Source organism: Stegostoma tigrinum, chromosome 17 (genome assembly GCF_030684315.1).
Source record: "Stegostoma tigrinum isolate sSteTig4 chromosome 17, sSteTig4.hap1, whole genome shotgun sequence".
NCBI classification, from domain to species: domain Eukaryota; kingdom Metazoa; phylum Chordata; class Chondrichthyes; order Orectolobiformes; family Stegostomatidae; genus Stegostoma; species Stegostoma tigrinum.
In genome coordinates this window covers 35624107-35649210 of record NC_081370.1, presented here as the reverse complement: position 1 = coordinate 35649210, position 25104 = coordinate 35624107, and the positions used below count along the sequence as shown (strand labels likewise).

Below are 25104 nucleotides of genomic sequence, written 5' to 3'. Positions count from 1 at the left end.
AATATCTTCTCATATAACTTGGTAGAAATGAGCTAAGTGGCCAAACAATTTGTTTTTAACTGATATTGCATAAGGGATAGATATTGGTTAGCAGTCTGGGATGTACTCTCCTGCTCTTTGAATAATGGTCATCGGATCTTTTAAATTGAAGACAAGACATGTCCTCAGTTTAATGGCAGTAATACAACTGAAGCACTCCCTCACAGCTTCCCTTCCCCCACTACCCCCAACAGCGCGGCACTCCCTCAGTACTGACCCCTAACCCCGCAATGGTATTGCTGAGAGAGGGTTGGCCTAGATTCTGGGTTCAAGTGTCCCGGTGGAATTTGAATCTGCTACCTTCTGAGTCAGAGACTGTGCTTCACAAAGATCCCCATGTCTGAAACTGTGTGCCCATTTACTGACAGCTTCCTTTTGTAATTGCTGTTGATGCAGTGCCTCTGCATAATTCCCTAAATTTGGAATCGGTTTTTCTGCATGTCATTATTTAATGCCCAAACCAACAGAATTTAAGCTTTTGGATTTTTTTTTGTTGCACCAGTGTGAAGCAGGGAACCCTGATGTTATCCACTACATGCCCTAACCGCTGATAAAGCAGTGACTGTGCAAAGCCAGCTGCGATCTAATAGTATTTAAAATTAAGCCATCCTAATCCTGGAACCTTCCTCAATTTCTAGGTTTCACCGATAGCAGCAGCCTGTGTTATCAACGTGATGATAATGTTTACATGAAATTCTGTGAAGCAATTGGTCAATGATTATGCACTTTACACAGTGTACACACACTGAAGTGACAAACCTCTATTCTCCAACAGTAATATCTTGGAACAGTAAGGGTTTAACTTTCCCACTTCTTGTCCCCCCACCCCACTGTCTTCTGGAATAGTAAAACACAAATCTCTTGAAAGGATTCAGGAAGGTTCAAATACTACTCAACTTCAATTCAGACTTGTATTTACAGAGCGCCTTTCAGAACTGAGGATGTTGTGAAATTAAATGCTTTGGAATCATAGTCATTGCTGTCATTTTTTAAAAAAAAGTTCTTTGTAGTGATGTGGCTGCTGGTTAGGCCAGCATCTATTGCCCAACGTTAATTGGCCTTTGAAGTAGTGTTTTGCAGTCTGTGGATGATAGGTAAACCTGCTGTGTTGGGAGAGATATGGGTTCCAAGTCTTTTATCCAATGACAATGAAGGAGCAGTCATACAATGCAAACTAAGGCAATGTATAATTTGGACGGGAATTTATAAGCTGTGGTGTACCTGCTGGCCTTGACCTTCCAGATCAGGCCACAGATCTGGAAGATGTTATTGTCATTGCATGGGCCTTGGTTAACTGTCCAGGAAAAATTTGTGCACAGCAAGCTCCCACAACTGCAAAATGATTAGTGAGCAGCTGAAATGTTTTATTGCAATTGATTTAAGAGACATTCTATTCTTTTGAGGTGTAAAATAACATAAAAAGGATATATTGGCCAGGGAGAAATCTCTGGCTGACTTCAAAATAGCAGTTGCGGAATCTTTTAAGTCCACCTGACAGGGTAGAAAGGCCTTGATTTAACATCTCATTCAAAAGACAGGCTTCACAAAACACACACGCTGTTGTGGAAAGAGATAAGTGACAGTGATAAATGAGGATGAAATGTCTGTTGATTCTCAGAAGCTGGTTTCGGCTTTGTAACATATGCACCCTGTAATGGAAAGCATGTATTCATCCTCCCCAGAGAAGGCAGCTTAACCTGTTTGGTTTGGAATTCGGAGCATTCTGCACGAATGCTGATGGCATTTTCTCAAATGCTGGGTTCGCAGACTGGGCAACTCTATCTGAATAGTGGTTCTGCTGCCAACCAATGACCTGTTGCCTCCTCAGTACAGAACAAGAATTGGTCTAACGCTGGTTGGGTGGATAGCATTTTAAAATTTTCCTTCAGAAGAAAAAGGCACACCAAGTTCCCTTGTGGTAATAAAACACAGAACCTATGGATGGGGGGAAGAAAATCACAGAACTGTGCAGCAGGAGTCCATTTGGCCGGCCTTGCCTGTTCTCGTTCTTTGAATGAGCTGATCAATTAGTTCCATTTGTCATAAGACTACAAGCAGTGTAGAAATCATTGAATTGATTTATACTTGAAATATTGTTGAAGTGAGTCATCAATCAGCCTCTTCAGAATGTGCACTCCAGCTCATAAACTTAGCCAAGCTGCTCGGAGGGTGCGGTGGGGTGTGGGGGAGTTTGGGGAAGCAGAGAAACCTGAACTGGATGTGAGAGAAGCTGATGAATAGAGCAGGTTCCGGTCACCTCATGAACCAGCCCGAGCAATGATGCCTTATCCTTTGTCCCGGCCTTGAGCTAGACTGAGAATTGAGGGACAGGAGAGAAAGTAAATATTGGTAAATAGCGAGGCGGAACCAGTATTTGTGTAATAATTTACAGTAAAAGTTAATGATTTCCTGGTTATCAGTCATGTTGGGTTAATGGTCTACACATTTTAGTTGAATGGAAATATTTTCAGTGTAGGTTCTCATGAGCTATTCCTTGAGGAGTGGGAGATATGACACTGTTTGTTGTACAGTGCTTGTTTTGTGCCTGGTCCTGTGTTAGTCAGGGTCACAGAGTGCTCCGAGCAGGTCAGGGAACATTCCACACGACAGACACATAAAGATTCTAACAGCTTCCACCTGTTCGGAGCAGGAATGTTGAGAGGCAGTCTCTGACTGGTTTAACAGGCCAACGATAAAAGCCTTGCATTTTTAAAGTGGACCCTTTTGAATTTTAATGATTCCCAAGATCCTTTGCAGGAAAGTTATCAGATAAAATTTGCTGATACTCTTCATAATTTAGAAACCAATCTAACACAGCAAATACCTCAAAATATTTAGCGGTTAAGGTCACAGAAATTGATTAGCTTTCTAAAATGTTAGATTTCTCCTTTCCTCTCTCCTTTGTCAACTCCCTGACCATTTTTCCCCTCTTGTACTCTCTTTTCTCTATTCCCTGCTTATCATTTATCTCTCACTACCACATTTCTTTTCCTCATCTCTCTTCCATCCTTCACTGTCTTTCACTTGATTGTATGTTCTTTATCTTCCCTCACTGAGTTTTTCCTCCCACCACCACCACCTCCCCCCCACCACCTCCCAATGTTTCGCTCCCTTCCCTGTGTCACTGTTTCTTTTGGTTGCACTCTTTTCTCCCCCTCCATTTTTGTCTTCCACAATTTGATCCTGCACTGTCTCTCTCGCTCTCTTGCTTGCTCGCTCTGAGTTCCCCTCCACCATCTTCATTTCCCCAATTTCCATCGCTGTCCATCTCCCTGGGAATTCAAACTATTATTTATTTATACCCAGGGGAGAAAGCACGTTATTATCACAGCGAAAAACATTCTCATCAGCTAGGAACTGAGTGTAGAGATTGCTGAGCAGGGTCAAATTCACATTAATGCACCTAGTGGATAGCTGCCTGTGACACCAATGTTCCTGTAACCTGTGAAGAGCTATTTGTAAGTCAATCTTACGTTGGGCTCAGTCTGATCATTGCAGACCTGGGATTAGAGAAATAAATTACATTGACTTTTCAAAATTGCAGGACATTTCCAGAGCAGTAGGTAAAGTGTGCTTGTATCAGCAACAAGGGTAGAATTTATTACCCATTCCTATTTGTCTTTAAGGGATGATCAGCCAACCAGGGCCTGGGTCAGTGGGTTACATTAGGGCCCAATTCCTGAGGCCCAGGGATTCGGAGAACCCACTGTGCTCCAGTCGTACGGGGTCAGGGTCATTGTGCTTGGGCAAAGGGGCTGATGGCCCAGGCCAGGAGTGACATCATGGCCTGTGGTTTCTGTGCCTGCCCTTGGATATACCCATAGTCCCTTGAGGGGAGTGAGTTTCCATACTTTGAGCCAGCGCCTATAGAAACAGCGATTTGTGTTGTTCCAATTTTATTGGGGGGCCTACGTTGATAATGAAGCCCTATTTGCTTTCTCAAGAATGTGAGCATTTTATTTAATCACCAAAATTGTAACTTTGCTTCTTTCATGTATTACTGTCCAGAATAGAAGAAATGTCTGCCAGGCTTCTTTAATTAACTCAAAAATAACTTGTTTATTTGTTCATACAGTAAGTGGGAAAAACTGACCAATTCAGTGACAATGTGCAATTGAATTAAATCCCCTTCATCCCTAACAAATGGATTCACATGACTGACAAAGCAACACAACAAGGCTTTCCAGAGATGATAAAATGTGAGGCTGGATGAACACAGCAGGCCAAGCAGCATCTCAGGAGCACAAAAGCTGACGTTTCGGGCCTAGACCCTTCATCAGAGAGGGGGATGGGGGGAGGGAACTGGAATAAATAGGGAGAGAGGGGGAGGCGGACCGAAGATGGAGAGTAAAGAAGATAGGTGGAGAGAGTGTAGGTGGGGAGGTAGGGGGGGGGATAGGTCAGTCCAGGGAAGACTTGGCATCTCCAGCATCTGCAGTTCCCATTATCTCTTTCCAGAGATGATATAGGTTTTTTAAAGATGTAAAAAGGTGGGGGGAGAAAGAACATGGTCAGCCAAGAGCCCAAACATAAAGGAATAAAAATGGAAAGACTTGCCACATTTCAGTTTATCTCTGCTCAGTGACATTGACTGCCCTAGAATCAATGAATCAAACTTGAGTTCAGATGATAGTTTCCATTAGAAATCCTGACATTTAGCCTGATCAGGTTCCCACAATATTTTCCCAGAAAGAAGGATCTTTGCAATTTGTTTTGCCTTGGACATTCTGCTGCTTTTCAGGAGAGTCAGGATCTCGTCTTTCCAGCCTGGAAGCCTGTCTTCAAGTGACACCCCACGGATGTCATGGAAAACAAAGGGATTGTAGTCGACAGACTGCTGCTAGGTGACCTTCCATATCGGACCTCTTCCGAACAGCTATGTCTAGCAATTTAAGTGATTAAAACCCATTTCTTTTCTCACTTAAAAGCTTTACATGCCTGCTTTCAACTGACTTTTCACTTCTGAGAAATTATGTGATAAATCAAATTGTCCAAATCCTTTGATCTCTTCCAACTTACTTGATATGGAATATGACCTGGAGGGGAAAGTGTAGGTAGTGGTCGTTTTCTCGTGCCTTTGTCATCATTTGCATCATGGTAGACATATGGAAGGTAACGTTGAAAGAGAGTTGCCACAATGCATTTTGTAGATAGAACACACTGTTGCCATTGCTTGCCAGTGATGTGGGCAGTGAATGTGAGTGAAGAATGAGCTGCTTTGACCTGAATGTGGTTTTGCTTCTTGAGTATTGTTGAGTTGTACACATCTAGGCATTGATGTTGGCTGTAATGTAGAAACTGTCCATTTACGGGTGATCTTTACATATTTTACATCCACCTGAGAGGCAGTTAGGGCCTGGCTTTAACAGCTCAATCAAGGCACTGCACGTTTTTCATGCTCTACGGGAATTGCCAGTCTGGATTTTACACTTAAATTTCTGGACTACTCGTGACCTTCTGACTCAAGAGTTGTGAGTACATGCACCCAGTCACAACTGATAGCAGAGACCCTAATACAAAAGATCAGGCACAAACACTGCCTAAGTGAAGAGTGTTTGTCTCTGCTAAACCGTAGCACTCCCTGATGACCCATCTCTGTACATGCTGGTTAGGAGAAGGTGGGTGCTAAGGAGTAGTTATTCCGCTAGATTTCCCTAATGCCAGGCATTCTGGATTAGCTACACTGATTTACAACATGGCTGAGGTCGGCTCATTCATTGTTCACCTAGAATTGGATCTGAGGACCTTGTGTCCCCAGCACAAAGTTCTGCACATCTTGGAGCCGCAGTGGTGCTACATATGAAGATTGCCAATGGAGCGAGGTTTGGAACTGTTCTGTTCTTACAATGTTTTAAAGGGATCATTCCATCCATTTTCCAGACCCTCTAGACACCCCACAATTCACTAAATGCATAATGTTAATAAACTATGCAGATGAGGACTGTCCCAAACTGTAGTTTGCAATTTGGCTGCTGGGCATCCTAGTTTACAACAGTGATTACATTTCAAAAGTATGTCATTGGCTGTGAAGTGCTTTGGGATATCCTGAGGATGTAAAAGGTGCTACAGAAATGCAAACCACTATTCCTTCTTTAACAATTCCTTGTGTTTCTCAGCCAGCGCTCCTCACTGTCTTCCAACTTGTGCAATCACTCCTCCTTTATGGAATGCTTGTGGAGTGTTAATGGCACCTGAAACCACAAAGTAAATATGATAAATTCTGGAAATGCCCATCAGGTTGGGTAGCATCTCAGAAGAGAAGGACAGAGATAACATTTTCAGGTCGGTGATCTATTGTCAGAACAGAAGTAAAGGCTGTGGTTGCCATTGTGAAATCGCACAGTATTTCTCTCGTTTGTGTGTGTGAGGGTGTGCCAGTCAGAAGGAAGCTGATTTCATTTCTGTGAACACAGGCTGGCTCAGAGTTGAACCTCTTGTGACATCAGAACCACACAATGGCTAAAGGTCAAGTCAGCAGCAGCAATCACATGCAAATGAATAGGATTGTCCACCTAGGACTGTGTGTCACTGCTCAGGGATTCGGTTGGACCCTGTGTCACTGATGAGCCCGGTCCTGCAGCTCCATCTCCACCACACATTTGGCCGGTTTTTCTAGGGGTTGTAATTGGTCCTTGGCCTTGAGGTCACCTTTCCCCGGTTCCTTTTCTGTACTTCCTCTTGCTGACAGGTGTTCGCAAAGAATTAAATCCCTTCAGGCCTCCAAATCAGTTTCTTCTCAATAACTGTCTCCCAGACATCGACATCTATGTTGCATTTCTTGAGGGGAGCCTTCAGGGAGTCGTTAAAATGCTTCCTTTGACCTCTTTTTGTTTGAGTGCCTTCCTTGAGCTGGGTAAAGATGATTTGCTAAGCATCCCAAAGCAAGCAATTAGCTGAAACAGACAGCCAGGGAAGCAGATTCACTTCTTTCATCACTTACAGCTCATTAGGGCCAAATAAAGTAGGTGCCAGAGATATGATTACATTTGTCGCTTCAAAATTACATGGTTGTTAGGGCTTTGGTATGTCCAGAGTTTGTTGAAGGCGCTATAAAAACATAGGTCTTGTTTACCTTATCACTAGTTTGAATAGTAGCTTCCTTCTTCCGTCACCTCTGCACCAGCTTACGCATGTATAGAGAGCTTGAGACATTGCAAGTGCATTTTGTGGTTTTGTGGGTCATTTGATTGTTTACTTCACTTCTGGAATGTTCTGGTTAATCACTAGCCCCAAGTTCTATTCTGCCGGTTGGTAAACTTGAATGTGAGCTCTCAGTTTGTGATTTGGCCACAGGAGCTATGTTACAGTGGGTGGCATGGTGAGTTCACTGCTGATTAATGTGGGTCTGGGGACATGCATTATGCCCAGAATTGTCCTGCCCTGTCACTCATCTCTGCCAAGAGTATTTGAATTTTTTTGATGCAGAACAATACTCTTCAAACTTTGTGATTCTTTTCCAAGCCTTAATTCCGTTCTCTTTTGGAAACTGGATTCTGCTTTCGTAACCCATGTTGCAAAACAAAATGTCCTACGACCTCAGTTTAGAAAGGCAGGAACAGGAGACTCCAAACTGTCCTCGGGCTTGTTCTGCCATTGGATTGATGCATGTGGACTCAATGCACCTGCCTTTATTCCATTAACCCTTGACGCACTTGCACAAAAAAATTGGTTCAGTTTACTTAATTTTAAATGTTCAGTTGATGCTGGTGAGCCCCTGTCTTGAACTGCTGCTGTCCATGTGGTGCAGGCATATCCGTAGTTGCTGTCAAAGGGAGAATTCCAGGATTTTGGCCGAGCAACAGTGACATATTTACAGGCCAGGATGGTATGTCATTTGAAGGGGAACTTCCAGGTGTACATGTTCCCAAACATCAGCTGTCATCATCCTTCTGGAAGGTTTGGAAGTTTGGAGCTGTCAAAGGATCTTTCTAGTGTAATAAGGAGAACATTGACCTCTTCCACCACCTCCCTCCAATAACTAAAACTGAAGCACCCAGAGAGGAGCCCCTATTCTTATAATCTGTTAAAATGGGCATGAGAAGGAGTCTAACCCATTTTTCAGCAACTGCCAAAGGTTAAATACAAGAAATCCCTGATGCTCACTTCACAATCAACAAGTAACAAGTTATGTATCTAACAGTGAATAAATTACCTAAGCTATTAACAAACCAAATAAATCCATTCTAACTACTGACTATTCCTGAATAAAACCAGATTCTAATGGTATGCTGTTCCAATAAATATAAGTCCCACCTATATAAAATTTTTAAAAATTAGAATTTAATCTCTTGACATTTTAGCCAGGTTACATGTCCTCAAGAATGTTCTGAGCCTTCTCTGTCAAATCTTCCATCAGGAATGCCTTCTCCGTGAATTCTTCTGCCAGGAATCTTAGCTAAAAGTGCCGTGACATTGTTGTGAATAGATGGTGCTTTCTCAAGAGCTGAGAGCTGTTATCTGCAGCAGATGGCAGTGTATTCTCTTGTCTTTGTTCAACTGCCCTTTTTTTAATACCCTTGATGACATCTCTATTTCTTACAATAGGATTGGCCCTTCATTATCAAAACCATCAGATATAAATTTAATTGGTTTTTGGTATCAAAATGCTTCATTCAAATTAATTGGCTAAATTCAAAACTTGATAACAAATCAAAACTGCTGCTTGGCCTGCTGACTGTATGGCCTTTTTGATACAAATGTTTTAATTCAGGTGCTCCCTGTGCATCTGCAAACCCACAAGCTGCTGCCCACAGACATCCTTTTTGAATCTCTAAGCGTAGAAAAAGGATTTCGTCTTTTCAAAGGGACCAATCACTGCTCCCCACTAACATTTTACAAACACCACATTCTAACTTACTGCCCCCTAATCCACAAGTACTCAGCCCAACTTGGCAACACTAGATAGTGCACATTTCTACCACTATGCCACAGTATTGGAGGTGCTGGGTTCTTGGTGATATTGAATCTTTTGAATGTTACTAGAAGTGCAATCACCCAGGCAAATGGCATCCATTCCATCACACTTTAGACTTGCGCCTTCTGGACAGTTTAGGAGAGGCTCAGTACTAATGTTTTAGTGTTGATTTGTAGCTCGGGTTGTGGATGGTTGGCTCGCTGAGCTGGTTTGTGGCTCTGCAACAGTACTGGGGAAGCACTGTGCCGTCAGAGGGTCAGTTTCAAAGGAGCCCCACGCTGTCGCAGGGTCAGTGCTGAGGGAGTGCTGCATTGTCATAGGATTGAAACTATTGAATCTCCTCCTCCTTTATGCAAAATCACCAATGTCTCTCCCAGGACTAGTAAACAATTAGTAGGTTATGTTTGTTTGATGATTCCTATTGATAAACGTATGTCTCATTGTTGTGAAGATGGGTTATCTGAAATATTAATTTAAATTGTTAAACCGGCCGTATTTCCATATCTTTGACCTTTTAGAAAGAACACTTTGCAAAGCAAAAGAGGCAGCAAAACTTTGCATGTTCAAAGGGTACAAGTTGCTGGACTGGAATTGCAGATACTTTCAGAGACAGGTCATATCATCCCGTTTGTGTTTGTCTGTGTGCGAGTGCAGTAACTTTCTTTCCAATCAGAGAGAACTCAGCTGGAGGAGCAACCTTTGTCCTGTCTTCTCTTTCTCTGAAATCCCTCTCATCCCAAGCTGACTAGAAGCCTCACTAAAAAGTCTCATCCCCAGGGGTGGAGGGTTTCTAGTCGAGAATGTGGTATCTTATCATGACAGAAAAGTGACTTCAGCCAGCCATAACTGATCCAGGGAGACACACTTGCCCCAAGGTCCTGCGGTTGATTGGCTGACTGGGCTGCTGTGACAATGTCCTATCTGCAGAGCTCCAAATCAGCCATTTGACAGCCAACCAATAATTCTATGTCTGCGGCCAAACGGGAAGCAGACTGTTAATCGGCTCATGAGATGCAAGTCCAACAGCCTTTGTTCCTGCCTTTCCTACTTGAAGAAATAATACATTTATTAATTTGTTTGTTAATTCATTAATTATTTAGCGCCCCCCCCCCCCCCCCCCCACCACCGCCCCCTCCAGCTTTTGCCTGCAGTGTTCCAGAGAAAACCCTTCAATTCCTGGAGTCTCCAGGTCATTTGGGAAGGAAGCTGTAACAAACAGTGTTTTGTGTAAACAGCGCAGATCGCACAGGTATTGTCAAGTGGGGTTTAGTGTCTGGTGTGAGACAGTCCCATTGAAATATGAGAATGTGTCAGTCGGGACTTTGCAGCCAGCAGCATGTAGAAAAGTGTGTGAGTGTGCGCAATCAGTCCTTGCTGTCTTGTTAGAAATTAATCTTGGGTTACAATGCCAAATACAAACTCTCACTGTTTCTAGAACCTAAGATGATGAATGTTCCTGGGAAGTATCTACTGTGTTGACATTTGGAGTGAAACAGACATCATAGTATTTAGTACTCTGATGTGATACTGAGAGATATCATTGACACCTCTGTCTCAACTTCTAGCTCTAGGCTGGTTTACTGGGTCCTTTCTCAATACTGTACAGAAGCAATTAATTAAATTTATAGCTCAGAAAGAAACCTGTTAGCCCATCACGTCTTTGATAGAGCTATCTAATTAATCCCACTTCCTTGCTCTTTCCCTGTAGCAATGTAAATTTTTCCCACCGTTGAGCGTTTATTCAATTCCCTTTTTGAAGATTGCTAATGAATCTGCTGCAACCATCCCCTCAGGCATTTCTGATCTCAATAATTTGCTACAATAAAAATTCCCCATCCTCTTCCCTGCTGTTTGTTAAACAGTGATCTGAAATGGCTCTTACTTTGGAGTGGATTTAAGAACTCCTCTTAATCCCAGTAACCAATGAGCCTTGCATCGTCTGCCTCTCACTAGTTGTCCAGTGATTCAGAGAGGGTTTTGCAGATGAATTTCTCTTGCTCTACGTCTAAAGGTGATCCCAAGTTGGAAAGTGTCTCGTTCTTGATCTGAGCCCGAGGCTTGTGATTATTGACCTAAGGCCATGAGCAGTCTGTTCAATTTAAACTAGTTCATTCTCTGCAACACAGCAGTATCCAAACCTTCATTTTTGCCAGTTTATGCTTCTAAAAGTAGATATCTAGTTATTGTTATACAATACTCCTGTTACGTGCCTTGGGGTGTTTTATTTATTTTAAAGGCACTATACAAATTGTTGATTACATCATCCATTCTGATGTATCAGAACGGAATGATGTGACAGAGACCTATGGCAGTGTACACGAGTGTTGACTCAGTGGAAAGAAGAAAATGGAACAGCAGATTAAGTGGAACATGCTCGATCATGTTTAGTGTCATTGTTTTGTTCTGTGTATTGAAGTGGGAATTTGTCTCTCTGTATTTCAGAACTGTCTCCACACTGACCGGGTCACTCAATGCCAGCAACGAGCTGTACAGCGATGGAGCTGAAGGTTTGGGTGGATGGAGTGCAGCGTGTAGTGTGTGGGGTCACTGAGGAGACGACCTGTCAAGAAGTGGTGATTGCACTAGCACAGGCCATTGGTGAGTGCCCAGATGAATGAAATGGGAATGTGACGGTGAAATGGAATGGGGATATGGAGTAATGGGAATGGGACAGGGGAATAGAATGGGATGAGTACACTGGGACAGTGGGAGGAAGGCTAGGATTAGTCAAGACAGTGACTATCAGTGACACTGCAAAATAGTCTCCTTTGGGCAATAACCAAGCCAGAGAAACTGAGTCTGATGTTAGAATAGTCGAGGCTGAAGCAGGTCAGGGGTGAGATGGAGTATAATGTGGTTACCAGGTCATACAGGGTGTAGTGAGGGATGCACAACAGCTTGAGAATTGAGAAAATTGGCCCCTTGACAATACTGATTTTAATATTTCCACCACTGACTGACTTGTTTGCAGCTGCCTGAGTGTTTCCTTGAATTCTCTCCCCACACTTCTCTCCTCCTTTAAGATGCTGTTTGAAAGATTTTGTCCCCTCTCTTAATCACTACTGATGTGGGAGTTTAACAGTGCTGCACCGAAGCACTATGTTACATTTTACTGTGTTAAGGATGCAGAAGGCAAGCAGTTGTTTCATCTGGGTACTGCTTCATGCGGCTCCTGAAAATGTGCACCATTATCTAAAATGGTAAGCATTCTTTCCATTGTAAATAGTGAGAAAATTCCTCATACCTGGAGTTATGGTTTGGGGACTGGTCAGTGTGGGACAGAGGTTAGTAACTTCCTTCACTCACATACTTACTGAGCCTCAGACATTGCCAGTGTCCTCCATCTGCCTTCAACTCGTGGTTTTACTGCGTTTGGTCAGGTTACACGTTGATTTCACTTTACTGTTGGAGACCAGACCAGCTGAAGACCTGGCCCCCAATCCAGAGGTCTCAGAGGATTGTAAGACTGGAGGAGGTTACAGAGATACTAAGGCCACAGAGAAGCAAATGTTAATCCGTTGTTTAGGGAGAGATCGGCATGATTTTGCAGTTCTGACAGATGCACCAACAGTAGCTATTGGATGTGACAGACCAGTGTCAGTGACCCTGTTCTTGATGTAATGTGCCCTTGAGAAATGAAAATTGTGCCTTTTGAATGAACGTCATGGCAGGTCGTCCTGTTTGTAATGTGTGATGTCCGCTCACCCAGTAACCTCACTGATTTGAAGCTGGCAGTTATTGGAGGTAGCATGACGCCCACTTCACTGGTACATGATCCTGTTCTGTGAATCTCACAGGTCAACGCAGCTTTTCACTTGTGTCAGCAGAAGAGGTATTGGCTAGAAGAATGATAAGTTTGAGAGAGTCACAAATCGCCATCAAGCAGGCATTTCTCTGCTCAGAGCTTCCTAAAGATTCCTATTGTGAGAGAGTTAGAAAACATTACTAATTTTTGTAAGATCTTTAACAATTCTGTGGATGTGACCATTGCTGGCAAAGTCATCTTTCCTATTCTTCGTTACATTTGAAAGGTCCTGGTTTTAGTATAGATGACTTGCTCGGTCACTTCAGGTTCAGTTGTGTAGGTATGGGACTGGAGCCACATATAGTCCCAGACCAGGTAAGGAGAGCAACTCGTTCCTTAAAAGATGTTAGGGTATTGGTTGGGTTTTTATGACAATCCGACAGCCTTGTGGCTACTTTTTTTTTACTTGGAGCAGCTCTTCCAAGCTAATCTGAATGCAAATTCTCAAACTGCTGTGCTGGGATTTGAATTTGGGTTTCTTGGATTACCATCCCAGTAATTTAGTCGCTGCTGTATCAGTCTGTCCCTCACTCCTCCGCACAGTGCCTTGCACTGCAGGGAACTTCTTATTGACCAGCTTCTCTGACATATACATGAAAGCAGGGACTGCCAGCAAGTCCAAAAACCAAGGTTTTGGAGAGTAGGAGTCTGGCTGAAGTGTTGATCGGAGATGCATCCCTATTGCTGTGCAGCCATTTAAAGTGTGGTATTGATGGCCGAGGGCAGGACAGCTCTCCCCATCTGTACCCGCCTCCACTGCCCCCTGTAAAAGGGCGATACGCTGAGGGCAGGTTGGTTGGCCATGGCCAGGCCCTCTGCTGGATTTAAGGGACACCCTGCCCCATCTTCACACCCACTGACAAGAGGCCTGTGAAATTTGTTTGTGAATGCTAAGAGTCAAAAGCAGAAAATGCTGAAAATACTCAACATCAACAGAGTTAATGCTTCAGGCTAATGACCTTCCTTCCGAAATGTTGGAAGGTGTAGCAGGTGCAAGCGAGTGAAGTTCGAGGGTGGGATGAAAGAAGAAAAGGGAAGGTCTGTAGTATGGGTGGAGGGCAGCGGGATCAAATAACAAAGGATCAGTGGCCCCCGAGGCGATGCTGATGAGATTTACCAGATAGGCAGGAGCGACTTCAACCACTGGACTACGTTTGAGGAAGCTGGGATTGTTCCTCTTTAAAGCAAGGGGAGGTTTAACAGAGGTGTACGAGATTGTGATCAGCTGCTTAAAGTAGACAAGGGCCAATTTCCTGTTTGCTGATGGTACGAGGATGGGATGCACATATTTCGGCTTTTAGCTGAGCGGGCTGGGGTGAGGGTGAGCATATTTTTAATGCAGCAAGTGCTAGTGACTCAGAGTCACTGCCCGGGATGGGATGGGATGGTGAGGTGACCAGTGATTTCAAGGGGATAGTGGATTAGCACTGGAAGAAAATAAACCTGCAGGGCTATGGGGATGGAGCAGATTGACTAGATTACTCAACAGAGAGCAAACCTAATGGGGTAAATAGCAAGTGACTCTTTGAACAATTCTATGAGTTAAATCCTCGATTAACCCTCTCTGCTTGAAAGGGAACATCTCAACTTCTCCAGTCTTTCTGCATCGTTATTTCCCAGAGGTTTTAGGCTCATTCCTTGAGAAATGCTTCCTGTTCCCCCCGGCCACCTTTACGCTGAATTGCATTCTGACATTTGCTCTTTGCTCCCACTGCAGGTCAGACTGGCCGCTATGTGTTGATTCAGAAATTGCGTGACAGTGAGCGCCAGCTGCTGGCCAACGAGAGCCCTCTCCAACTGCTGGCCAAATGTGGGCAGTACGCCAACGATGTCTGCTTCTTGTTACGCCGCACCGGCTCCACTCAGTCCGACAGACCCACCTCAGGCAATGGTGCTCAGACTCCAGAACCTCCTTTCAGCAGGACTGTCCCCGCCCCTGCTAATCCTGAGCCCCCAAAGCGGCATGTGCCGAAGAAATCCCTGACGTTTACTGGGGGGGCGCTGGGCGCTCCCGATCTCACCGTCCAGAACAAATGGCGGGGCAAGAAGCTGAGCGGGGCAGAGGCCCGGGACACTGCTTCCAAAGCTCCGAGCAAGGAAGATCTCTTCAAACTGATCCTGATTCAGCAGGAGCAGCTCAACTCCGTCTCGGCCCAGCACGAGTCCTTCGACAGCCAGATTAAATCCTGGGAGCAGCCCGGCATTCCCGACTTCGAGACGCAGCTGGTGCAGCTGGAGCAAGTGATCAGGAGGAACGAGAAGGAGATGGAGGAGGAGCAGTTCTGGGAGAGGGAGCTGCAGCTGGAGAAGGAGCGGGAGAGGGAGCTGCAGAGACACTTGAGCAAACTGAAGCAGAGCCTCCGCGACAGCATGCAGAGGCTGCACGAGATTAGCAGCAGGACTGAACTCTTGGACAGAGAGATCCTGCGGGAGGAGTCGGATCGGGCGAGGAGCCTGGCAGCGGCTCACAGAGCGACTCACGCCAACACTAGGGAGGCCATTGACCGAGTAAGGGCCGAGATTGAAGCAAAAACACAGCAGAACCAGCAAATACAGACGTCTCTCGGTGAAGTAGCGAGAACTTTAGAGGAAGCGGACAGGAGATTGCAGGTGAGATCAGGTCCATGGGAAGGAAATGGAGAGAATCATACACTGCATTAGGAGACCACTGGTCTATTGTAGCCTGTGTTAGCTTCTTGAAAGAACAAGCAGTTAGTCACATTCGCCCTGCCCTTGTCACATCATCCTGTAAGTGACTCCCTTTCAAATAGCTATCCAATTTCCTTTCTTGAAAATTATGATTAATTTGCTCACAATACATTTTCAGGCAATGAATTCCAAATCTCAGCAATTTCCTGCATTGAAATAAAAAGGTTTCCTCATATCTCCTCTTGTTTGCTAATCACCTTAAATTTGTGTCCACTGGGTACCAAGCCTCCTGCCACTGAAAGCATTGTTTACTCTATCAAAACCACTTCTTCTGATTTTGATCAACTCTGTTGGATTTCATCCTTGACCTTCTCTAAGGAGAACAGTCTGAGTTTGTCCAGTCTCTCCACTTTCCCTGAAGTCCCTCATTCCTGGTGCCATTCTCTTGAATGTTGTCTGCACTGTCTCTAAGACCTTGGCATCTGTCCTAACACGTGGTGCCCAGAACTGGAGGCAGTGTTCCAGCTGAGGCCTAACCAGAGATTAATGGCGAGAGATAATAGGAACTGCAGATGCTGGAGAGTTCGAGATAACAAGGCGTGGAGCTGGATGAACACGGCAGGCCATGCAGCATCTTAGGAGCAGAAAAGCTGACGTTTCGGGCCTGGGCTCTTCATCAGAAATGTGGGAGGGGAAAAAGATTCTGAAATAAATAGAGGGAGGGGGAGGCGGATCGAAGATGGATAGAGGAGAAGATAGATGAAGAGATAGAAAAGTTAAAGAGGTGGGGATGGAGCTAGTAAAGGTGAGTGTAGGTAGGGGGGAGATAGGTCAGTCCAGGGGGACAAGTTAAGGGGGGGGTGAGGTTTGTAGGTAGGAAATTGAGGTGGGAGGAGGGGATAGGTGAGAGGAAGAACAGGTTAGGGAGGCAGGGACGAGCGGGGCTGGTTTTGGGATGCGGTAGGGGGAGGGGAGATTCTGAAGCTTGTGAAATCCACATTGATACCATTGGGCTGCAGGGTTCCCAAGCGGAATATGAGTTGCTGTTCCTGCAACCTTCAGGTGGCATCATTGTGGCACTGCAGGAGGCCCAGGACAGACATGTTGTCTGAGGAATGGGAGGGGGAGTAGAAATGGTTCGCGACTGGGAGGAACAGCAACTCATATTCCATTTGGGAACCCTGCAGCCCAATGGTACCAATGTGGATTTCACAAGCTTCAAAATCTCCCCTCCCCCTACCGTATCCCAAAACCAGCCCAGCTTGTCCCCGCCTCCCTAACCTGTTCTTCCCCTCACCTATCCGCTCCTCCCACCTCAAGCCGCACCCCCATTTCCTAGCTACTAACCTCATCTCGCCCCCTTGATCTGTCCATCCTCCCTGGAATGACACATCGCCTCCCTACCTATACTCACCTTTTACCGGCTCCATCCCCACCTCTTTAAATTGTCTGTCTCCTCTCCACCTATCCTCTCCTCTATCCATCTTTGACTCTCCTCCCCCTTTCTCCCTGTTTATTTCAGAACCCTCTTCCCCTCCCCCATTTCTGAAGAAGGGTCTAGGCCTGAAACGTCAGCTTTCCTGCTCCTAAGATGCTGCTTGGCCTGCTGTGTTCATCCAGCTCTACACCGTGTTATTATTAGAGATTAATGGCGGTTTGGTTTTAAATCTGTTAATATCCCTAGGTTTGAACTTGGGGCAGGCAAATGGAGTTTAAGTTTTAGCTGAGTCATCAATGGTGGGAACAGGAAGAAATCCTTCAGCCCCTTGAGCCTGCTGTATTCTTGAATTGGATCATGGCTTATCTGTATTCAACTCCATAGCTCTTAATGGCCATACCTACAAAAATCTCTGCATCTCAGATTTGACATTTTCAAGTGACCCCTGACCTCGACAGCATTTTGAGGGACAGTGATCCACGTTTCCAATGCCTTCAGCATAAAGGAGTGTATCCTGATATCCCTGCTGAATGGCCAGGCTTCAGTTAAAAGTTTTGGGCTCCTTGTTTTGGATTCACCCTCCCTGATCATCAACAACACTGGAAACTGCTTCTCTCCGTCTACTCTATATATAATCTCTTTATTTGTGTTAAGCAGTTTAATGAGACTGTCCCTAAATCTTTTAGAGATGGATTCAAAGCTATGCCCTGGCTTATGGTGACAAATAGGACAGTGAAGTTGAGATCACAAAAATCAAATGATAATCTTACCCAATCCTTATCAAAATGATAAACACTGGAGAAAATGGCCTACTCGTAATCCTAAATCCATGTTCCAATGTTCTACAGCCCATGATCTAATTGAATGCAGGGGCTGAATGGCCTCCTCCTGTTATTCATTGTCACCTAGTGCCTTTAGGCCTTTAGAATTGGTATCTATCAATCAATCCACTCTACCGTCAGGACAGGAGTGAGCAGGCTCCTCCTTCCCCCGGATCACAGCGATATTTTAGTCACTAATACTAAGCACCTTGCCAAGCTGAGTGACGGCAAGGGAAAACCAGCACAGGTCTCCTCACACACTGCTAGTTCACTTGGTTTTGAGCACGACTTGATGGGTAACTTTGACTTTCAAGTCAGACAGTCATCCGTTTTGGACTGAGTCTATAATCCAATGTAACCTCTCCTGTCCAGTGCAGTGCAGGGCGAGTGTGGCCCTGATGGAGGGTCAGTGCTGAGGGAGCGATGTGCAGTCGGAGGGTTGGCGCTGAGCGAGTGCCACACTGTCGCTGTGCGGTGCCGAACTGCATTAACTAATATGACCTCTTATTTTTGCATGGCTTTAGTCCATGAGGAGGCATGGAATTCAGGGAAATTTGGCTGTCTGAATGCAAAATTGGCTGTCCAGTAGAAGACAGAGGGTGGTTGTAGATGGAAAGTATTCAGCCTGGAGTGCAGTGAGCAGTGGTGTTCCACAGGGATCTGTTCTGGGACCTCTGCTCTTTGTGATCTTTATAAACGATTTGGATGAGGAAGTGGAAGAGTGGGTTAGTAAGTTTGCCGATGACCCGAAGGTTGGTGGAGTTGTGGATAGTGTGGAGGGCGGTTGTAGGTTGCAGTGGGATATTGACAGGATGCAGAGCTGGGCAAAGAAGTGGCAAATGGAATTCAACCCAGAAAAGTGTGAAGTGATTCATTTTGGAAGGTTGAATTTGAATGCAGGGTTAGTGGCAGGATTCTTGGCAGTGTGCAGGGACAGAGGGGTCTCGGGGTCCACATCCATAAATTCCTCAAAGTTGCCACCCAAGTTGATAGGCTTGTTAAGAACGAGCATGGTGTGATGGCTTTCATTAGCAGGGGAATTGAGTTTAAGAGCCGTGAGGTTATGCTGCAGCTCTATAAATCCGTGGTTAGACCACACTTGGGATATTGTGTTCAGTTCTGATTGCCTCATTATAGGAAGGACGTGGAAGCTTTAAAGAGGGTGCAGAGGAGATTTACCCGGATGCTTCCTGTACTGGAGGGCAGGTCTTAAGAGGAAAGGTTGAGGGAACTGGGGCTTTTTTCATTGGAGTGAAGAAGGATGAGAGGTGACTTGATAGAGGTGTACAAGATAATGAAAGGCTTAAATTGAGTGGATAGCCAGCGACTTTTTCCCTGGCCCAAGGAAATGACTGTTACGAGGGGGCATAATTTTAAGGTGATTGGAGGAAGGTGTTGGGGAGGTGTCAGAGGTAGGTTCTTCACACAGTGGTGGGCGTATGGAATGTGCTGCCGGCAGTGGTGGTGGAGTCAGATACTTTAGAGACATTTAAGTGACTCTTGGATAGGTACTTGGGTGATAGCATAATGTAGGATATGCAGGGTTGTTTGATATTAGTAGGATAATAGGTCAGCACAACATTTGTGGGCCAAAGGGCCTGTACAGTGTTCTACTGTTTTATGTTCTATAAAGTGTTTCTGGGAGATGTGGCAACTAATATGCGCACAGCATTTTCCTAGCTGAAAAGGCAACTCTCTTTCAATTGATCCTCATTGCCTGTAAAGTGCTGTGGGCCATGCTGATATTTTAAATGTCAGAATTAAATGTTAAAATAATTCAAGTCATTTTGTGTTGGTACAATCTCAGCAACATGTCCATTTCACTTGATCTGAAACAGCTCGAGTGCCACCATGTGGCAAACACAAACCATTGCTCTCCATGGCTAGAACTGTGAATGATTTTTCATTGTTTATTGCACTGAGCTAATTCATTCTAGAGTCACAGGGGTTTTAGTTAATTGCGGGATTGTTACAGGGATAAATAAAGAATCTATATTTAATGGGGTTACTGAACACCATGAAAATTTCCAGCTGATCACAGAAAGAGAGAGAGAGAGAGAGAGAGTCAGCTTCGATTTGTAAAGGGAGTAGACCATGCCTGATGAAGCTGATAAAACCTTTTGAAGTGGTGACAATAGTCGTGTGTACTGGACTGTTCATACATGTTATTTCTGTGGACTGAGAGGTACTGATGGAGTCTTTAATAAGAGGGGGAGAAAGAGAGAGAGAGTGAGAGAGTTAAAGTTGATACACATGGTTCAAGGCATATTATTGTCCTGGACTGGAAATTGGCACTATAGCACTCCCTCAGCTCTGACCTTCTCACTGTTCAGTCCCCCTTCAGTACTGCCCATCCGACACTGCAGCACACCTTTGACGTAGTCCCTCCAACATTGCGGTGCTCCCTCAGCACTGTTCTCCCCCACGACGGCGCAACCCTCCTTCAGCACCAACTGTCTGATGGAGCGGCCCTCCCTCAGCACCGACCCTCAACGGTGTGGCCCACCCCAGTGATGACCCACTGTTAGAATATGAATTCAGGATCCATAGAATGCCTACCATGTGGAAACAGGCCATTCAGCCCAAGTCCACCCAGACCCATCCCCCACCCTAATTCTGTAACCCGGCATTTCCCATGGCTAATGCATCTAACCTACACATCCCTGAACACTGGGTAGTTTAGCATGGCCAATCCACCTGGCCTGCGCATCTTTGGACTGTGGGAGGAAACCGGAGCACCTGGAGGAAACCCACGTAGACACAGGGAGAATGTGCAGACTCCGCACAGACAGTTGCCTGAGGTTGGAATTGAACCCGGGTCCCTGGCGCTGTGAGGCTGCAGTGCTAACCACTGAGCCTCTATTAATTTACTGTATTCATGCACTGTGGAGGTGAATGGGGAGGCAGGAGTGACAGTAAAATTAGAAATGAGCCCAATGGGTTCAGCAGCAATGTATCATGCCTCTGAGCAATCTGACCACAGCGTCTGTGTTTTCTTCTGATTTCTGAATAAAATTTGTTTTTTTTTTTAAGGCCAAGACACAAGAGCTGGAGGAGTTAAATAAAGAGCTGAGACAGTGCAACCTACAACAATTTATCCAGCAGACTGGGAGTGGGGGTGCACAGAGCAGAACTGAAGAGGAGTCGACCACAGACGAACGAAGCCAGCAACAGCCGCCCACTCACTGGAATGGAGGTGAGAAGATGATCATTGCCTCAGAGAACACACACAGCACTATCCATCATCCCAAAGTGTACTTCCTCGGTGGGGGGGGGAGGAGGAGGAGGAGGAGGAAGGACACACATCAGGCATGACCACTCTCAAAATCACTTCCATACAGGGAAATCCTTGCAGAAGTGATTAGGTTTTGGAGAAGGTGAAGGCAAGATTGACTAGAATGGTACGAGGGGTAAAGAACTTCAGCTATGTGGAGAAATTGGGATTTGTTTTGTTTATTCATTCCACGGGAAATGGTCATTGCTGGCTAGGCAGCATTTATTGCCCATCCCAAATTGCCCAGAGGACAATTCTGAGTCAACCACCTTGCTGTTGGTCTGGAGTCACATCTAGACTAGACCAGGTAAGGATGGCAGTTTCCTTCCCTAAAGGTTATTAGTGGGCCAGGTGGGATTTTCCCCAAAAATCAACAATGGATTCATGGTCATTGTTAGATTCTTAACTCCAGATATTTTACTGAATTTAAATTCCACCATCTGCCGTGGCAGGGTTCGAACCCGAGTCCCCAGAACATTATCTGGGTCATTGTATTAACAGTCCAGCAATGATACCACTAGGCCATCACCACTCCGTCTTGTTCCAGCAGAGAAGGTGGTGAGCGGATTTGAGAAAGCTGTTAAAAATCTTGAGTGGGTTTGACACCAGAGAACAAAGATTGAAGGTGATTGACTGTAGGAGCAGAGGAGGAGAAGGTGGGGACTGATTGGTTTGTTTGAGTGCAGTTCTGATCTGGAATATACTTGTCTGAACAGACAGTGGAAACAGATTCAGTGGGAGCTTTCAAAAGAGAATTAGATGGATGCTTGAAGGGGAAAGAAGACGTCTGAATGAGACTATCTGGATCGTTTTTCAAAGGGCTGGTATCAGTGTGATGAGCTGAATGGCCTCTTTCTGTGCTGTATCATTTTTTCATTAGATTTTAAAGCTCCTCAGCTTGAAACGGTGCCTGCTCAGAAACAAATTTGCAAGTTACCTTTCTCGTATCTCTCTAGCCCCCTGTAAGGTAACCTCTCGGTACTTCCTTTTAAGGATGTATAGGCTGAGTGTCTGGTCTCTCCCAATAAATCTGAACCTGAGCATCAGAGTGGGGGCAAAATTAGCGATTGCTGGAAAAGCTCAGCAAGTCTGGCAGCATCTGTGGAAGGAAATCAGCGTTAACATTGTGGGTTGAGTGACTCTAGAAGGTGCTGCCAGACCTACTGAGCTTCTCCCAGCAATCACTATTTTTGTTTCTGATTCATAGCATCCACAGTTCTGTTAGTTTTTATTTAGTATCAGCCCGGGGACTTGCACTCAGTTTGCAGGAAGTGCAGCAGTGCAAAGGATCTCTGTGAGGGTTGACAGTCAGTTAGAGCTGAAAGGTGAACCCATTGATAGTGAGGCTGGGCCACAAGGGCATAATGGCATTCACAGCACCATGATGTTGTCAGAAGAGATGACAGAATTGGTGGCACAGTGACTCACCGACTCAGGTAAAAGACAGCTGACTCATTTTATCTCCTTTTTTTTGACAGACATTCACATTTCAGAAACCGACTTCCCACCACGACAGACAGCGAAACAGTTCCTGGGGAATCCACGAAACCTCCAGAACCCTCTGGTGTCGAGCTTAAATCCAGAAGGTGTGTTCGTTTGAACTGAATGCATGCCTTGTGCTAACACTAGCCTTTGGCAAGTGACCCCTTAACGCACAGCAACAGAAGCTAAAAGATGGCTAATAATTGAACTTGTAAACTGCAGTCTGCCAGTTGAGGGGGTGAATGTATACACACCCCTACATGTATAACGTATACATTCTCCTGCTTGTGGTGCAGTATCTGCATGACCCTCTGTCTCTCCCTCTTGTGTTCTACTTTTATTTGATGCTGTGCATCAACTTTCAGTTAGCTGAGAATGATACAGAATATGTTACAGTGTCCTCTCAATCCCTGGGGGTTGGTTAGCTCAGTTGGCTGAACAGCTGCTTTGCGATGCAGAGTGATGTCAAAAGCATGGGTTCAGTTCCGTGACATTACCGTGAAGAATTCTCCTTCTCAACCTCTCCCCTTGCCTGAGGTGTGGTAGCCCTCAGGTTATACCACCCACTGGTCATCTCTCTCTCTCTGACTAATGACAGGGTAACCTATGGTCTGGTCAGACTATCGTGCCTTGACTTGCCTCCAATCCCCATGGCATTTTCTCATCCAATCCTCCCTAATGCCTCATTAGAAAACATCCAAGAGAACATCTTTCTCTCCTACTTTGGATTTTATTATATGGAATTTTATGAAAAATAATTGTACAGCACCCTGCACTTGGCCTGATTACTCTGTGCCAGTATTTATTGCTCCAGGGAGCTTCCTTCCTCCTTTACTCATATCTGCTTATCAGCATATCCTTCCGTTCGTTCTCCCTCCTGTATTTATTTAGCTTCCTCTTCGGCTATACTGTTCACCTCCTGGTCCCCATTTTTCACCACGGTTTGAATAAAAAAGTGCCTCATGAACTCGCTAATGGATTTACTAATGACTTTCATACATGAGTTAATCCCTTTTTTTTGTATTCTGCCCATGTTTACTCCGTCGTCCCATCATCTGGGTCTTCGGTGTCTGGTCTACAGGGGGCACCACAGCCTATTGTGGCCTCATTCACAAGAGCCTGAGAGCTGTATGTTTCTCTCTGCTTCAGGGGTTTCCACCTGAGGGCAGCTATGTATCCTCCCCTCGCCCATTCTCACAAATCCCGGTGAAATGAATGCCTGTTGGTTATTGGATGATGGTTGATAGTATCCCCCTGTTTCTCACATAGGTAGCAGCCAGGAGTCCAGGCTGATTATCATCTCTGTAGCTCAGACCACTTTGCTGTCATGTTCAGTACCATACTGGATGCAGCATTTCCCTGTCCCTGACCCTTCCTTCCCATTCACCTCCCATTCCTAGCATTTTGAGGAAAGTTACATTAATAACTTTTTTTTAAACTCAAAAGACTTCTGTCTCAGAAACTTAATGAAGCCTGTGTTATAAAGCTCAGGTTTTGTCACGTCACTGGAGGCTATTGAATGAGGGGCCCACATGTTGCATGGCACAATCCCACTGTGAGTCTCACATCCCAAAGCAATTCATTGTCCAGGCCCCACCTCCATCTCTCCCCCACCACCCCCAAGCTGTTTTTTTTTACAATCTGTATCCTGCTCTGCCCTTATCTCCCTATTTCTCTTTCTTTTCCCCCGCCTTGCTTCAATGCATTCCCTTTGTCTGTTCTCTCTCCCAACTCTCCCTTCTGACCTGTAGTCTCTCTGTCCGGCCATGCTTCTCTTTATTTGTCTCTCCTCTATCTATCTATCTATCTCTCTCTCTCTCTCTATCTCTCTCTGACTCTGTCTGTCTCTTTCCCCGTCCCTCCCTGACATCTCTCACTGTCTCTATGTGCATGCCAGTGTTGGGAAAGTGACAATGTTCAGGTTTGCTTTGCAATACCTGACAGTCTGAAAGGAAAGCCTTTCAGCCACAGTTTCACGTCACAGTAGGCTGCAAATATAAAATGTATTTATTTTCAAGTAACCAGATGAAGTAGTTTTTTTAATTTAAATTTCATGCCCCATTAACTTATTTACATAATTTTTTTGTTTCAGAATTTCATCATTGGATAGTAGGTAGCTGACAAAAGAGCAGGAGCCTGTATGAAGCTGTAAACTGAATTCAGGGTGATATTGTTATAAGGTCATCTCTGCCCAATCTGGGCTGTACATTGAGAAATATAATCTATGTTAGGTTGGCTGTTAACAGTCATACATTACATAAAGGAACCTGACCTTCTGCTATGTTTTAAAATTATTATTTTAAGTATATATTCAAAATAAAGCAGAACTGGAAACCAAAAGTTGTGTTTGTGTATTTTTGTGACGATGCTATACAATCAAAATAGAAAGGAGACAAAACTGGTCTGGTCATAGAAAGAAAATGAAAACTTGCATTTCTTCAGCCTCTTTTGACATCACCAGGCTACTCCAAAGTGCTTTACAGCCAATGAAGTATGTTTGAAGTATTGTCAACTTTAGAATGTAGGAAACATATAAGCCAATTTTGTGCACAGCAAGCTCCAACACAGTAAGGTGATAATGAACAGATAAGCTGCCTTCATAATGTTGAGTGTGGGAAAACTATTGTTGAGGGTTTTCCCTGCAGTTCTTCAAAAATTAGCCAAGGGGACAATTACATCCAC

At 44.8% G+C, this 25104-nt stretch overlaps 1 protein-coding gene across 7 annotated transcripts in view; it reads left to right on the top strand.

Annotated features, from left to right (window-relative positions):
• Window positions 1–24762, top strand: part of LOC125459128 (ras association domain-containing protein 8-like) — a 160783-nt gene extending 136021 nt beyond the window's left edge. For all 7 annotated transcript variants that reach the window (XM_059652074.1, XM_048545076.2, XM_048545075.2 and 4 more), the window contains 5 exons: window positions 11396–11551; window positions 14476–15368; window positions 20700–20862; window positions 22419–22526; window positions 24515–24762. In XM_059652074.1, coding sequence (XP_059508057.1) covers window positions 11425–11551; window positions 14476–15368; window positions 20700–20862; window positions 22419–22526; window positions 24515–24543 — 1320 coding nt within the window. In that variant the 5' untranslated portion in view covers window positions 11396–11424 and the 3' untranslated portion in view covers window positions 24544–24762. The remainder of the gene's footprint in view (window positions 1–11395; window positions 11552–14475; window positions 15369–20699; window positions 20863–22418; window positions 22527–24514) is intronic.
• The last annotated feature ends 342 nt before the right edge of the window (window positions 24763–25104 follow it).